Source organism: Balaenoptera physalus, assembly GCF_965194825.1.
Source record: "Balaenoptera physalus genome assembly, chromosome: 4".
NCBI classification, from domain to species: Eukaryota; Metazoa; Chordata; class Mammalia; order Artiodactyla; family Balaenopteridae; genus Balaenoptera; species Balaenoptera physalus.
Genome location: NC_138891.1, coordinates 90329719 through 90347304, shown reverse-complemented (window position 1 = coordinate 90347304; position 17586 = coordinate 90329719). Strand labels below are relative to the sequence as shown.

Genomic DNA, 17586 nt, shown 5'->3' with positions numbered 1-17586 from the left:
CCTTAATTACAACAGTACCACAGGGCATTGCTCCAGTAGAGCAGAGCTGTAGCAAGCTTCACTCAGATGTTGATTCCCCTGACATCTGTAAGGGGTGCAGAAAAGAATTTCTACTTCCTCCCCATCTGGGGTTAACTGGGACATACTTGAACTTTACACATGGGTTTGTAAATGCTTGAGACAGAAACAGTTCAGAACATCCAGTATTCATTAAAAGAGAGGGCAGGGCATGTGTTTTGAGATGGAAGATGGGAAATAATAGGATTTTCTGGAGGGCAAGGGTCAGGAGACACCAGCTCATGGGAGGGGTTGGTGGTACAGTTATGACCACAGCCATATTACTAGACTCATAATCTTGGGCAAGGAGAAGACTCTCCTTTCCAGGAATCATCCCTGAGATGATGATCCTGATGATTCCTATGTAATTCTAGGTTGACTGGAAAGAAAAGAGTCAGATATTGAGCACAAAAGAACATTACTGTGTAGGTCAGATTTGGGGTGGATAAGGTCAGAAATGAGCTAACAGGAAGTTAGCTTAATCTGGGCAAGGAGTGGATGATGGCTTGATTTTTTTTAAAACGAATTCAAGACTCTTGGCTGGAGAATGCCCATCTATGAAACTTTGGAAACCTGTCTAAGCCAAAATATTCAAATCCTTACCCCTGAGAAAAGTGTATTTGTGCACTCCAACCCACCTGTGTGCAGCGGGCTGAATTGATGTGGGGGTCAGCCCATGACGATGGGCAATAAAGGGAGAAGTCATAATGAGGAGTGGTTAAGAAAGTGGGAGCTGAGGTTGAACAGCTAGGGTTTAAGGTGACCAGTTCCTGACTGTGATCCTGAGCGAGTTTATTTTCTTCCTCTGTAAAATGGGGATGAAAAGAGAATGTACCCCTCAGGTTATTAAAAGAATTAGATGAGATGATACATGTGAAGCATAGCAGCTGAATTTCATCACAGCCACATTGAAAAAGGAAAGGCTAACTCCACTAAAACACACGTGCACGCACACACAGAGTAGAATTTCAGAAAAATACAATTTTGCAGGAGCTGAGATAATAAATCGGGATCACACGAGTTGCCCTGAAATGGGGGACGGAATGCTAGCCGTGCTAACAAGATTGTGTAAAATAATGAAAGAAGTTTGCTGCAGTGCAGACTGATGGCTCCACATATAATGGCTCCAAAGGTCCAATCAAGCAGCTATCTAGGGCATTCTGAAGAGGATTAAGAGGTCCTTAAAAAAAAAACTCCTCATTATTTTCATGACAGTTTTTTAATCTCTAAAAAATGTCTGGAGTTTTAACTGAATCCCAGTTGGAAACTGCCACAGCCACAAACGACACATGCAAGCAAGCTCTTACCAAGAGCACTCTCATTGCATGCACTTTGAAAACGAATGGCCCACCCTGGCTGAAAGGCCAAGCACAAATTAATATCGAAAAGGAAAAAATGCCACAGAAGTGACACCCACAAACTATGTGATCAGAAGCAACTGGAGATGAAGAAAACGAAATCCAACACCACATGAAGGATTAGGGAGCATGTGAAATGTGATACACATAAGATGCAAACATTAAAAATGACTCTAAAATAAGGATTATCCCACTGAGAAAGAAGAAAACAAAAGAATATGTTGTTGTTTTTTTTTAAATAGCCTCCAGAGACGGTAGGTCTTGGAGAAAAAGGAATATTAAAGAGCATTCAATCAAGGATTAAGGGGAGATATACTATGTTCTTGGATAAGAAGAATGAACATTGTGAAAATGACTATACTACCCAAAGCAATCTACAGAAACAATGCAATCCCTATCAAACTACCAATGGCATTTTTCACAGAACTAGAACAAAAAATTTCACAATTTTTATGGAGACACAAAAGACCCTGAATAGCCAAAGCAATCCTGAGAAAGAAAAATGGAGCCGGAGGAATCAGGCTCCCAGACTTCAGACTATTCTACAAAGCTACAGTAATCAAGACAGTAAGGTACTGGCACAAAAACAGAAATACAGATCAATGGAACAGGATAGAAAGCCCAGAGATAAACCTACGCACATATGGTCACCTTATCTTTGATAAAGGAGGCAAGAATATACAATGGAGAAAAGACAGCCTCTTCAATAAGTGGCTCTGGGAAAACTGGACAGCTACATGTAAAAGAACGAAATTAGAACACTCCCTAACACCATACACAAAAATAAACTTAAAATGGATTAAAGACCTAAATGTAAGGCCAAACACTATCAAACTCTTAGAGGAAAACATAGGCAGAACACTCTATGACATAAATCACAGCAAGATCCTTTTTTACCCAGCTCCTAGAGAAATGGAAATAAAAACAAAAATAAACAAATGGGACCTAATGAAACTTAAAAGCTTTTGCACAGCAAAGGAAACCATAAACAAGATGAAAAGACAACCCTCAGAATGGGAGAAAATATTTGCACATGAAGCAACTGACGAAGGATTAATCTCCAAAATTTACAAGCAGCTCATGCAGCTCAATATCAAAAAAACAAACAACTCAATCCAAAAATGGTCAGAAGACCTAAATAGACATTTCTCTAAAGAAGATATACAGATTGCCAACAAACACATGAAAGGATGCTCAACATCACTAATCATTAGAGATATGCAAATCAAAACTACAATAAGGTATCACCTCACACCAGTCAGAATAGCCATCATCAAAAAATCTACAAACAGTAAATGCTGGATAGGGTGTGGAGAAAAGGGAACCCTCTTGCACTGTTGGTGGGAATGGAAATCGATACAGCCACTATGGAGAACAGTATGGAGGTTCCTTAAAAAACTAAAAATAGAACTACCATATGACCCAGTAATCCCACTACTGGGCATATACCCTGAGAAAACCATAATTCAAAAAGAGTCATGTACCACAATGTTCACTGCAGCACCATTTACAATAGTCAGGACATGGAAGCAACCTAAGTGTCCATCAACAGATGAATGGATAAAGAAGATGTGGCACATATATACAATGGAATATTACTCAGCCATAAAAAGAAATGAAATTGAGTTATTTCTAGTGAGGTGGATGGACCTAGAGACTGTCATACAGAGTGAAGTAAGTCAGAAAGAGAAAAACAAATACCATATGCTAACACATATATATGGAATCCAAAAAAAAAAAAAAGTTATGAAGAACCTAGGGGTAGGACGGGAATAAAGATGCAGACCTACTAGAGAATGGACTTGAGGACACGGGGAGGGGGAAGGGTAAGCTGGACAAAGTGAGAGAGTGGCATGGACATATATACACTACCAAATGTAAAATCGATAGCTAGTGGGAAGCAGCCGCATAGCACAGGGAGATCAGCTCAGTGCTTTGTGACCACCTAGAGGGGTGGGATAGGGAGGGAGGGAGGGAAGGAGATGCAAGAAGGAAGAGATATGGGGATATGTGTATATGTATAGTTGGTTCACTTTGTTATAAAGCAGAAAGTAACACACCACTGTAAAGCAATTATACTCCAATAAAGATGTTAAAAAAACAGAGTCATGTACCACAATGTTCACTGCAGCTCTATTTACAATAGCCAGGACGTGGAAGCAACCTAAGTGTCCATCAGCAGATGAATGGATAAAGAAGATGTGGTACATACCTACAATGGAATATTACTCAGCCATAACAAGAAACGAAATTGAGTTATTTGTAGTTACTGAGTTATTTGCAGTATTTTTCAAATGTAAAATAGAAAGCTAGTGGGAAGCAGCCGCATAGCACAGGGAGATCAGCTTGGTGTTTTGTGACCACCTAGAGGGGTGGGATAGGGAGGGTGGGAGGGAGACGCAAGAGGGAGGAGATATGGGGATATAGGTATGTGTATAGCTGATTCACTTTGTTATACAGCAGAAACTAACACACCATTGTAAAGCAATTATACTCCAATAAAGATGTTAAAAAAATAAAAATAAAGTAACACCCTAACTGATTTTCGAAGAGAAGCCCAATTAGAATAAAAATTCAATTTTATTACTGTAATAAAATCTGACACCCCCCCCCCAAAAAAAGGATTAAGGGGAGTAGTAGGAGGAAGAAGTTAGGAAAACAGTTCAAACTGTTATAACCCTGAGCCACAGCAGATGAGGTGATCTTGGAGATTATATGACAATATAGCTGAAATAATCAGCAGTGGTCAGATTCAATATAAATCTGAAAAGTAATCAATACTCTTATCATTTCACTTGAAATTGCACAAGTGTTGGTACAAGAGCCAGAGTGACATGTGCCTGAAACTTGGAAGAGAGGGAAATGAAATGCCCTAATATGAAAAAAAATCCTTTCCAAAGGCAGACTGACAGACATTAACAATACACAAAAGAAAGAACGTGCTGACCGGAATAGAGATGTTCTCCATATAATGTGAAAAAAACACACTCAGAAGAGCACAGGGAGAAACAGGATGAGGGTGCTGGACCAGGGCCCTTTTAATGTTACAGCTGCAACTGGTAACATCAACCCTGTCATCCCATGTGGGGAGGTGGACACAGCGGGCTGTCTTAGCTGGAAGCCCTTTAAATATTCAAGCACATAGCTCACCAGCACCATCAGACTGTAACTGGCCAACCCATGCAGACTGGTATAAAGGGCAAGAATACACGACGGAAGTCAGAATGTATCTTCCAAGTGGACTGAGGCTGGATTTATCTTTTAAATGACTAAACTGCCGTTATGATATAATACAACAGTCTCGGGAGTTTGGATAATGTGAAGTCATTCCTGTGAGACGGACTTTCTTTGTGGAGCTGAACATATATTTTGGAGCCTATTACATCTGAAAATAAGATCCCGGGCTGTAGTAAATTCACCAAAATAATAAAAACCACCTAATTGCAGCAGGTGGTGGGTAGCCAATTGCTCTTCCTTAAGTGATAACCTCTTGCAGCCCTGCATACCCTCCTTCTTTAAATTTGACAGGTGCAGGGTCAGAATAAAAGCACATGCACACACACATACACAACACAAGCACCACAGTTAGACGATAACTGGGGAGGAACCCAGGGGTTAAGAACAATCTTTTGTTATTTTCTGAGTTTAAGAAGTCCAGGCAGACAAGCATTCAGAAGCAATTATTTCCTACTTGGACTGCTGCAACCGCAGCCAAACAGAAAAATTAATGGGCGTTTCTGGATAATGTACAGTATTTATCCAAATTAATTAGATACCATGAATTTGAAAACAGACTTCCTGTCAGGATCACAGAACACAAATGAATCACACCACACACATTCACACAAGTAACGTAAGAACTTGAGAAATATTACATAAAAAGACAGCAACAATTTTAATATAAATGTCATACCTAATTTGTGAAAAAAGCACTTGCTAAAAGCTGCATGCAAAGCTTAGGGAGGTGACAAAGCAATGGCTTCATGAAAAACACACAAAGACTTCAAAGATTCTGCAAAGCAAGTCATGACTAGTAATATTCACAGGTACAGTTATATCACATCTGGCTTCAAAGAGGTAAAGAGGTTGAGTTATTGACAACACCAGTTGTAGTCTTCTTTTCTGGCCTCTGATTAAATTTTGACCCTTTTCCTTTTGAAAACATGTTGGTGCTCACTTTCCCCACATCCCGGATTTAACTGTCAATAAATTCTCATTCACAAATCACTCCTAGAGCTTTTCAACATCCCTTCAGATACCTTCTTAAAACAATTATAATGATGGATGAAATGATATGATGGTTGGGAGTAATGAGGCTGGCAAGGGAGGGGGAGGATACAATGAAACAAGACCAGCCATAAGTTGATAATTGTTGGAGCTGGGAAATGGGCACATTTGGGTTGACTGTGCTATGTCTGAAATGTTCCATAATGAAAACTTTTAAAAATAAAACCTCCATGATTGTTATATCACGTACCTTGTGACAATATTGTTTTGGTGAAGAGCACATAAATTAGGCTAAAGTCAGAAGACATTATGCTTCCTCATTGGCTCATTTATAATTGAAACTTAATCCACAATCCTAAATAGCATTTTGAGGTAATTTACCTAAAGACATGTATAATGACGCAGGCCTTTTTCTAAATACTCTCACTTATATTATTATGTCAGAAAATAACAACCGTCGTGGCAACTATAGTTATTCTTATTTCACTTGAAGTTTAGTTATAAGCTTGTTGGCAATTGAGGTATAAAGAGAAATACAGTGAGTAATAAAATTCATATTCCGATAAAGGAAAATATGAAATTGATTTTTTCCTGATATTAAATTTAAACATTCAAATGAACCTTTTTATTATAACACAAAGGGCTCTCTATAACATAATGGACAGTGTCTTTAACATGGCTTCACAGATGAAGTGTTCCTCATATTCCTTGAATCGATTCTTCCTATACGCTAAGGGCTTTTACACTTGGTTCAGTGAGGGAAGGCAACTCTGCTGGGGTCTAGGGTACGGTAGTCCAGATATGTAGGTCTTTGAAATTGACTACCATGTTAGAATCAGGGATACGCAATCTACAGAAGTAAATGGAAAGTATGTCCATATTTCTTGAAAAGACTTCTCTTAGCAGGACTTATGGCAGTGGCCTAATTCAAGTCAGATTAGAATTACACTTTCTGGTGAGAATCCACACTGTGAATTACAGAAAGGTTCAGATGCTTTGGATTTGGGCATGCAGGTTTTGAGATGAACTTCCAGTTTTATATATATACACACACATACACATTAACATAATATTAAAGCTTTCTCACCCTGATAACTAAAATGAAAAGCATTATGGACTACTGGTTAGGAGGTATAAGTCCCAGTTGTATTTTTACTAGTTTCTGTAGCTTTGGGTAAGCAACAAACTTTCTGAGTCTTGTTTCTTCACCTAAAAACTAGGTTATTCAATTAAACGTTTCCGTTACTTGAGGCACTAATGTGAAATGTTTCTTGAATTCCTCTCATCTTTATGGATGTGAATAAATTTCAAGGTGTCATTTAGTCAGTAAAGTTTATCTCACCTGGATTATATCCAAATTGCTGTTGCTGGTTTCAACTTCAATCAGAGCCTTACATTCCTGCACAGGGTTTTGTCTCTGTTTCCTCTTCATTTCCCAGGAAGAGGCCTATAGCAAGGTATTAACAAAACACATACAAGGATTAGTAGCAATCAATGGTACACATTAAACCACCTTCGCTCTTTCCTTCTTCAGCCTCTAGTAACTGCTGACTTCTGTAGGATAAACAGAGGAAACTCATTTTCTGATCTTTGCCTTCAAGAAGTATGACTTAGATATGCACATGTGAAGGCTAAATAATAGAAAACAACAACAGTATAATATTATAATGCAAGTTAAGTATGAAATGTGTGGTGTAGATTATGGTGCTCAACGGTGAATCAAAGGGCTTGTAGTATTTTGCAAAGAATCTGCATGAATTACTGTCTATATACTGAATATATAATGTCTCATATGGATATATACATTGTTCTTAAAATTTATGTAGATGTCGCTGGGAGAAATAAGATATATATTCATTTATGATGGTTTTCTTTTATTATTTTTTTAATAAATTTATTTTATTTATTTATTTTTGACCGCGTTGGGTCTTCGTTGCTGTGCGCAGGCTTTCTCTAGTTGCGGTGAGCAGGGGCTACTCTTCATTGCAGTGTGCGGGCTTCTCATTGCAGTGGCTTCTCTTGTTGCAGAGCACAGGCTCTAGGCACATGGGCTTCAGTAGTTGTGGCACACAGGCTCAGTAGTTGTGGCTCACAGGCTCTAGAGCGCAGGCTCATTAGTTGTGCGCATGGGCTTCGTTGCTCCACATCATGTGGGATCTTCCTGGACCAGGGCTTGAACCCGTGTCCCCTGCATTGGCAGGCAGATTCTTAACAACTGTGCCACCAGGGAAGTCCCTATTATATTGTGCTTAATAAGTAGATACTGAATATGCCTAGTATCATGTGAGATGTCTCCAGTCATTTAAAAAAATTTTTTTTGACAGTTTCAACGTACATTTTACAAAATATCGGCTATATTCCCAGTATTGTACAATATATCCTTGTAGCTTATTTTTATACATAGTGGTTTGTACCTCTTAATTCCCTACACCTATATTTCCCCCCTTTCCCTTTCCCCACTGATAATCACTAGCTTGTTCTCTATATCTGTGAGTCTGCTTCTTTTTTGTTATATTCACTAGTTTGTTGTATTGTTTGATTCCACATATAAGTGATATCATACAGTATTTGTCTTTCTCTGTCTGCCTTATTTCACTTAGCATAATGCCCTCAAAGTCCATCCATGTTGCTGCAAATGGCAAAATTTCATTCTTTTTTATGGCGGAGTAGCATTCCATTGTATATATATGAACCACCTCCTCTTTAGCCATTCATCTGTTGATGGACACTTAGGTTGCTTCCATATCTTGGCAATTGTAAATAACGCTGCTATGAACATTGGGGTGCTTGTATCTTTTCAAATTAGTGTTTTTGTTTTTTTCGAGTATATATCCAGGAGTAGAACTGCTGGGTCATGGGGTAGTTCTATTTTTAGTTTTTTGAGAAACCTCCATACTGTTTTCCACAGTGAATGCACCAATTTACATTCCCACCAACAGTGTACAAGCGTTCCCTTTTCTCACCAACATTTGTTATTTGTGGTTTTTTTGATGACAGCCATTCTGACAGGTGTAAGGTGATATCTCATTATGGTTTTGATTTGCATTTCCCTAATGATTAGTGATATTGAGCATCTTTTCATGTACCTGTTGGCTTTCTGTATGTCTACTGTGGAGAAATGTATACAGTAGTTAGATCTTCTGCCCATTTTGTGACTGGGTTGTTTGTTTTTTTGATATTGAGCTGTATAAGCTGTTTTTATATTTTGGAGATTAATCCCTTGTTGGTTGCATCATTTGCAAATATTTTCTCCCATTCTGTAGGTTGTCCTTTCATTTTGTTTACTGTTTCCTTTGCTGTGCAAAAGCTTTTAAGTTTAATTAGGTTCCATTTATTTATTTTTGCTTTTGTTTCCATTACTATAGGGGACAGATCCAAAAAAATATTGCTGTGATTTATGTCAAAGAGTGTTCTGCCTATGTTTTCCTCTAGGATTTTTATAGTATCCAGTCTTACATTTAGGTCTTTAATCATTTTGAGTTTATTTTATTATCAATTACAAGGAAAAAACTGCAAAAAACAGAAACACGTGGAGGCTAAACAATATGCTACTAAACGGCTAGTGGATCACTGAAGAAATCAAAGAGGAAATCAAAAAATACCTAGAGATAAATGAAAACAAAAACACAATGATCCAAAACCTATGGGACACAGAAAAAGCAGCTCTAGGAGGGAAGTTCATAGCAAGCTTACCTTGGGAAACAAGAGAAATCTCAAATAACCTGACTTTCCACCTAAGGGAACTAGAGAAAGAAGAACAAATCAACCCAAGTTTAACAGAAGAAAAGAAATCATAAAGATCAGAGCAGAAATAAATGAAATAGAGACTAAAAAAAAAAAAAAAAATAGAGAAGATAAATGAAACTAAAAGCTGGTTCTTTGAAAATATAAACAAAATTGATAAACCTTTAGCCAGACTCATCAAGAAAAAAAGGGAGAGGGCCCAAACCAAAAAAATCCAAAATGAAAAAGGAGAAATTAAATGGACACCACAGAAATACAAAGGATTATAAGAGACTACTACGAACAACTATATACCATTAAAATGAACAACCTAGAAAAAATGGATGAGTTCTTAGAAAGGTACAATCTCCCAAGACTGAACCAGGAAGAAATAGAAAATATGAACAGACCAATTACCAGTACTGAAATTGAATCAGTAATTTAAAAAAATCCCAGCAAACAAAAGTCCAGGAACAGATGGCTTCACAGGTGAATTCTATCGAACATTTAAAGAAGAGTTAACACCTATCTTTCGAAACTATTCCAAAAAATTACAGAGGAAGGAACACTTCCAAACTCATTCTATGAGGTCAGCATCACCCTGACACCAAAACCAAACATGTCACAAAACAAGAAAATTACAGTTCCATATCGCTGACGAACATAGATGCAAAAATCCTCAACAAAATACTAGCAAACTGAATCCAACAATAAATTAAAGGGATCATACACCATGATCAACTGGGGTTTATCCCAGGGATGCAAGAATTTTCAATATCTGCAAATCAATCAACGTGATACACCCCACATTAACAAACTGAAAACTAAAAACCATATGATCATCTCAATAGACGCAGGAAAAGCTTTGGATAAAATTCAACATCCATTTATGATAAAAAAAACTCTCCAGAAAGTGGACATAGAGGGAACATACATCAACATAATAAAGGCCATATATGACAGACCCACAGGTAACATCCTACTCAATGGTGAAAACCTGAAAGCATTTCCTCTTAGATCAGGAACAAGACAAGGGTGCCCACTCTCACCATTTTTATTCAACATAGTTTTGGAAGTCCTAGCCACAGCAATCAGAGAAGAAAAAGAAATAAAAGGAATCCAAATTGGAAAGGAAGAAGTAAAACTCACTGTTTGCAGATGGCATGATACTATATACAGAAAATCCTAAAGACACCACCGGAAAACGACTAGAGCTCATCAATAAATTTGGTAAAGTTGCAGGATACAAAATTAATATACAGTAATCTGCTGCATTTCTATACACTAACAATGAAATATCAAAAAGAGAAATTAAGGAAACAATCCAACTTACTGTCACATCAAAAAGAATAAAATACCTAGGAATAAACATACCTAAGGAGGCAAAAGGCCTGTACTCTGGAAACTATTAGACACTGATGAAAGAAATTGAAGATGCCGCAAACAAATGGAAATCTATATCATGTTCATGGATTGGAAGAATCAATACTGTTAAGATGACCATACTACCCAAGGCAATCTACAGATTCAATGCATTCCCTATCAAATTACCAATGGCATTTTCATAGAACTGGAACAAAAAATGTTTTAATTTGTATGGAAACACAAAAGACCCCAAATAGCCAAAACAATCTTGAGAAAGAACAAAGAAGCTAGAGGAATCATGCTCCCTGACTCCAGACTGTACTACAAAGCTACAGTAATCAAAACAGTATGGTACTGGCACAAAAACAGACACATAGATCAATGCAACAGGATAGAAAGCCCAGAAATAAACCCACGCATTTATGGTCAATTACCGACAAAGGAAGCAAGAATATACAATAGAGAAAAGACAGTCTCTTCAATGAGTGGTGCTGGGAAAACTGGACAGCTACATGTAAAGGAATTAAATTAGAACACTCTCTAAAAACATATACAAAAATAAACTCAAATGGATTAAAGACCTAAATGCAGTCACTTTTTGATACTGAAAAGTGTTTCTTCATACTTGAAAAGGTGAGAAACCACTGGAATGAAAAATTTATGATACAGGGAAAGGTCTCCTTTGATTGGAATGGCTAGAGGTAGACTCAACTTCTTGAGGGCAAAAACTGTCTTATTTATCTCTGAGTCTACAGCACCCAGCCCAGAGTAAATGCTTAATAAATGTTTGTTGAGTGAAATGAATTAATCAAGGAAACTGAGGGAAAATTCAAAGGAATTAAAAGTTGCAGATGTAGGAAACAAATATATTATTTTTATTGGGAGCCGCATATTCAGGAAATGGTGGTGGTGGGGGGAGGTTAGGATAAAAAAAGTGGAATCTTCTGAGAAATTCAAGTATGTGATAAAACAATTCTCTAGGAAGACCCATTAATTACCTGTATTAAGAGAGCTGAACTGTGGTATATATAAGGTAAAACACTGGCTAATTCCAGAGCCATTTTTATCAAGCTTTTGGAACACATGATAAGATTTAGTTGGAGTGTTTAGCCTGTCTTCCTAATTCAATCTACTTAGGCTAATATCAAAATTAATCACACTTCCTGTACTTCCTCTGTCTGGAAGTGGTAATGCCTATTGTTGTGTTAACTGGATAGGAGATTAGAATGTACTGCAAATAATCCTCAGGTAATCAAAAGCCTTTTGAATTGCAGTTTAAACCTGACTAAATTCATTTTTCAAGTGCTTATCAAAAATTTCACAGTCTCCTGATCTATCCACCTCACTTCCAGATTTTCTTAGTATAGATTATCTTCTGAGGTAAACTTATCTTCCCAAGAGTTGACATACAACATGTCTTCATTTCTTTACCTTCCACTTGCTAATCAATCCATTCTAATCTGGTTTCTATTCTCTCTAGTCCAGCAACAATAACATTCTTCCTGTGATCATCCCTGTTACCACTAAGTCATTAAGTCAATGGACTTTTTAGGCCTTTGCCTGGTTGAGTTAGCCTCTCAACAGAATTCAGCTTCTCTGACCATCTACACCCAATATCTCACCAAACAGGTCAGTGCTCCCTCCTCAAGGCAAACACACAAGGAACAAAGTATCCACTCCTCTTCACTCCACGTGATCACCCTCACCCACACCGTTATTTCCCCACAGGGCCATTGCAATAGCCTTTTAACTGCTCTGCCCACATTCACTCTGCTCTCTACTAATCCATCTTTCATACTCAACCAAAGCAATCTTTTCTAAAGGAAAATATGATCACACCACTTCCCTGCTTAAAACCCTTCAGTGGTTTCCCATTGCTTTCAGGATAAATACAAAACCACTTATCAAAGCCTATAGGCCTGCATGATTCTGATCACTCCCCGCCCGTCTCACACCACAGCCCCCTTTTCCCTCTCTGCCCCACTATAGCTTAGTTGTCTTCTTCAGTTACTTTGTATTCCATGTTCCCTCATTAGCAAATGATGTTTGCATTGATTGGAAATGCTCTTCCTCTCCTCTTACCCACTTAGCTGGAATTCAATCCTAAAAGTTATATGTCATTGCTTTTTCAAGGAAGACTTCTCTGTCCTCCCAGAGTCAAATCTCCTATTACAAGGACTCATGCTACTATGTCATAAAAATTACCAAAGTAGCAGTTTACATTTGTCTGTATAATCTTTGGATTGTCTGTCTCCATCACTAGACTCTAAGTTCAGTGGGGGCTTGGGACCATATGTGATTTTGCTCATAGTTGAATCCCCTGTAGCTGGCTGGCATACTGAATGACACATAATAGATGATTTTATAGATATACATATATATATTCACATATACGTATGTGAATCTCCATATTTAAAGTCTAAAATGTGTTATTCTAACACCTGGGCTCACTTCAACTTTGCAGTCACTTGTACGTTGTTTTTGGAGCATGCAATCCACCCATAAAATAAGCCTACAAATCCCAAATCTTGAAATTCCACAGTTAATGAATGGAAATCAGGGGTTAAAGGAGACATAACTATAAAGTAATAGCAACTACTTTTTATACTATAAGCATGAAGTTTTTTAGAAATAGCAAAAGTTGAGTATCTGCTGAACAGATGAATTTTTACATTCAACTATGATACATAATTCAAAGTAAAATTCTGAAGACTGTAGACAGATTCAGCTTAGCTTCTTCTATAGTCTCAAGAAAAGACTTAGGGCCAAAGTTTCAAAATTATAGGGAACTGGATTTCAAATATTTTAAGAGAATGAGCTACCCAAAAATGAAATGAGAAAGGCTGCCTTAGGAGGTAATGAGTCTCCATCACTAAAGATTTTCAAGAATCCATACCATTTTCCAAAGATATTACAAAGATATCTCACAAATGTGTGAGATATTTCTGTAATGTAACTATTATTCAGAATAATTCCTTCTGAAAGAACCATGCCTGAAATCTTGTCTCCCACCATGCTTAACACAGTATCTTACACAGGGCTCAGTGGATATTTGCTAATCAAATTAGTTTCTTGCTCTCAGAACCTACGGTAATTCATTTGAATATTTTCCATGTGCCCCATATTCACCCTTTAAGGGTGAATTTAATTTCTGGAAACAGTAAAAAGACATTAGAAGTCAAATTTGATTAAGAAGGCAGATAAACTAGGCAATAAATTTTGGCTTATAAAAGATTTTTTAAAATGTAGTGAGATAATATCCGTAGTCATTTAACACTGAATCTGGCACAGGGTAAATGCCCACTCAGTAAGTGTTGTAAGTGTTGTTACTGTTACATACTGAATCTGAGGGCAGATTCTCAAAGAGGAATTAAATAAGCGTAACCTTGTAAGAATAAAGTGTAATGATTCCTTTTAAAAGAAACAAACTCACGTAGATACGTGGAAATTCTAGGGTGGTACATTCATTAAAATCAAGCTCAGTACTTAGTTATATTATCAACCTCACATCTCATTTTTCCAGAACTCTGACTACAGGGATAACTACTTATGTAAAATTTGGCTAAGCATTTTTGCTATAAAGCATTGAATGCAAAATCCTCAAGATTACAGGTTTATCCTATATGAATATTTCTCTCTTAAATACAGATTAAAATCTTTATCCCACAGAGGTGTCCTTTAGGAGTCCTTCAATGCTGATATTAGCAACCTGACTTTTGCTCCAAAAGAGAGAATACAGAAAAAAAAAAAAAAATAGAAATTGGGACCTTGTCCAGGAAACTCAGATTACAATGTGTATGCTATAATTAGAGTGCTTTAAAAATGTGAAAATGAAGCAAAACCTTTACAGAATGCTATTTCTGGAAAAGTGAATTACTATACATTCTGTGAATAAGAAAAGGAAAAAAAACCACCTGGGATCTCTCAGCTAGTTTGACATTTTCCAGCAGGGCGGCTGGATGTCTCCACTGTTGAGGTTTCACTTTCTTCTGCATAGGCTTCTTCGTAATTTTAGTCTCTGAAACATACTGTAAATCGGAATCCGCCTCTCCTGTGTTACTCTTCCAGCCTCTATGGTTGACCGAAAGCTCAAAGGATGAAAGAGACTCATGCTTCAAGTCATCACCGGAAGGCCTGATTCTCTGAATTTTCGTATTTCCCTTAAATAACAAAGAACATGCTTTTAATTTTTGGTAGCTGGCTTATTTATAATTAATTACCATTTCCCTTATAATCTTATGACATTAGATGATATTTATTTCTAATAAAAATTTTAAAAATCAGAAGCTTAGAATTTTGGGAAATGTATGTTGCAAATACGTTGGCAAATGTATACAGCTGTAATGGCTCATTCAGAATTTGATTTAGCAGAGCTGCGCTGAGTCAAGAAACTTTCTTATTTTAAGGATGCAAAAGACCCCAAATTGAGAATACACTGTGCTTTCTGACTTCCTCCCCAGCAAAGACTTTCTTGCTTTTGGATCCCTGGTGCATATAGGTCAGTCATCTATTCACCTAAAGTTTGGCTGGGGTTTCTCAATCCCACCATTTGCCTGTTAAGAAATGTGAAGAAACAAAATTATAAAGAGTTTTCCATAATTTTTTGTGTGTGATTGGTATAACTCTAAGGGTTTGAAAAATTTTTAATTTTAGATAATAACAGACATTTGAGGAATATAATATGACATTTAGCAGAAACCAGAAACAATGTAGGAATTACATACACAACATATTTCTAGGCAAATATATATCCACAGACAAACACACACTCTCTGATTTTAAATGTATAATTTTACATAATACACAAATATATATTTTTCTATGAAATATATCTTGAAATATATTGGAAAGATACAATTATAAATACATTAAAATATTTAAAATGGTCAATGTCTCCAGGCAGTAAAACAATGGGTGATTTAAATTTTCTTATTTATATTTTATTTTCTGAGTTTTTCCTAATAAACATGTATTACTCTAATAAGAAAAAAATGACGACAGTGAAAAAATATGTAACAGTGCTTCACTTTCTGAACCTATTAAACCATGATGACATTTGGCCCTTGATAAGTCTTATCCTTCATACGGGAAATGTTACAAATGGCTCAATCCCACTTTAATTACTCACCTTAGGTGCTGAAGTTTGGCAGGTGGTAGTGAACTCAGTGATCCTACTTGTTGGTATAAACTGAGGCTATTATGGAAAAAATCATTAGACAAATGTAAGTAAAAATAACTTTCAATTGACATATTAAAATGATTCAATATTCTTCATTTCTTAAAGAAGTGCCAAGATCACATACTCTCACCAGTCATTATTAAGGAGTCCATTTCAGTTTAGTCATAGAGCAATGATGTCTGACTGGTAGCGACTGGACAGTACAAGACAATCCAATGAAGTATTATAGATCAAATATCTTATAAGCAATACAAGGGGCCACTGTATTAACCACTGTCTCCACAGCCCTCATCTCCCCTCTCTGGAGACCCTTTGTCTCCACTTGTAGGCCCCAGCATCTGGAATAAATCTTGACCTTCAGCAACAGCTCTGTATAGTTCAGAGCTCTGGGCTTGAGCTTCTAGGGACTTTTGAGGATAGACTGGCCTTAACTGTGTCCCTAATAACTGAGATGCTGCCTTACCCTCAGCAACGAACTCCTGCCTTGTACTCAGAGGCATAAGTAGAGAGAGAAAGCATTTGTTTCTCCTGAAAAAGAAGCACCTTCTAAGCTAATATTTTGATGTGATAATTGTTATACTAAAATGATGAGATGGTAATGAAATATTCAAAGAGAAGATAAAGAGTAATGTGGGCCCTGCACCCCAGACCCAGGGTCACTCCCCTTGGAATGAGACCCCGGTTAGGGGATCTGCTTGCATCTCCTTTTTGGTGCACCCACTTTCTTTCACTGTGTCACAGACGCCATCGTGGTATCCAGCTCAGTGTCCAGACTCTCTAGGACAGAAAATTTACCTTGCTCTTGTTAAGTACCCTAACATCCAAACTGGAGTCCTGACTCCAGTTTGGGTTGGATGTTAAGGGTTGGAGCTGCTGAAAATTTTTCCAATGTGAATGGCCTGCATAGATGTTGAAATAGGGCCTTTTCCTCTGTCCTGAGATCCAAATGCCCCTTGGTGGCATCTTATAAGTTGTGGGTACCTTTAAGGCAACCCTTCCAAACCAGAATTATTGCACCTGTGTACCTGTACCCACCCCCCAACCTGTACTTCCTCGTGCAGTCCCTCTTTTGACTAGTAACATCACCAAACACCCAGACATTCAAGCTAGGCTGTCCTGGGCTAATAGTCACTCTCAGTCCACAGGTTTGCACTAGCCTCAAGTCACCTCCCTGTTTAAATGACTTTATCGTCTTTTGCTTGAACTATTTTCTATAACCTCCTCATTTTCTTGCTTCCAGTTCAGAGACTTCTCTAGACCTGTGTCACAACCCCTTTCTACACAATATTATTCACTTCATTAAAATAAGGAAGACAAGAGAGAAGAAGAGGGGGAAAGAGAAGGGGAGGTGGAATTCTCAAACTTGGGTGCATTTGCTTAGAATCACCTGTAAGACTTTAAAAAAAAACTATTGATGCCAAGTCCGTACACCCTGACATTCTAATTCAATTATGTGGGGATGGGGCCTGGCATCGGTAGTTTTTAAAGCTCTCTGAGTGATTCTCATATGCAGTCAGGACTGAGACCACTAGCTTAGAAGACAGAGTCTCATTTCTGTAGCACCTGCCACATGGTGTGGCACACAGACCACATTCAATTCAAGTTTATTAAATAAAGCCAACAGCACCTAGCATGACATACAAACGGCTTTCAAACGGTTTCAACTAACTTTCTAAA

The 17586-nt window shown here is 37.4% G+C and overlaps 1 protein-coding gene across 3 annotated transcripts in view; it reads right to left on the bottom strand.

Annotated features, from left to right (window-relative positions):
• MORC1 (MORC family CW-type zinc finger 1) overlaps nt 1–17586 on the bottom strand; it is a 363536-nt gene that overhangs the window by 49354 nt on the left and 296596 nt on the right. For all 3 annotated transcript variants that reach the window (XM_082460154.1, XM_082460155.1, XM_082460156.1), the window contains 3 exons: nt 15859–15924; nt 14645–14890; nt 6985–7089 (listed from right to left, as the gene is read on the bottom strand). In XM_082460154.1, coding sequence (XP_082316280.1) covers nt 6985–7089; nt 14645–14890; nt 15859–15924 — 417 coding nt within the window. The remainder of the gene's footprint in view (nt 1–6984; nt 7090–14644; nt 14891–15858; nt 15925–17586) is intronic.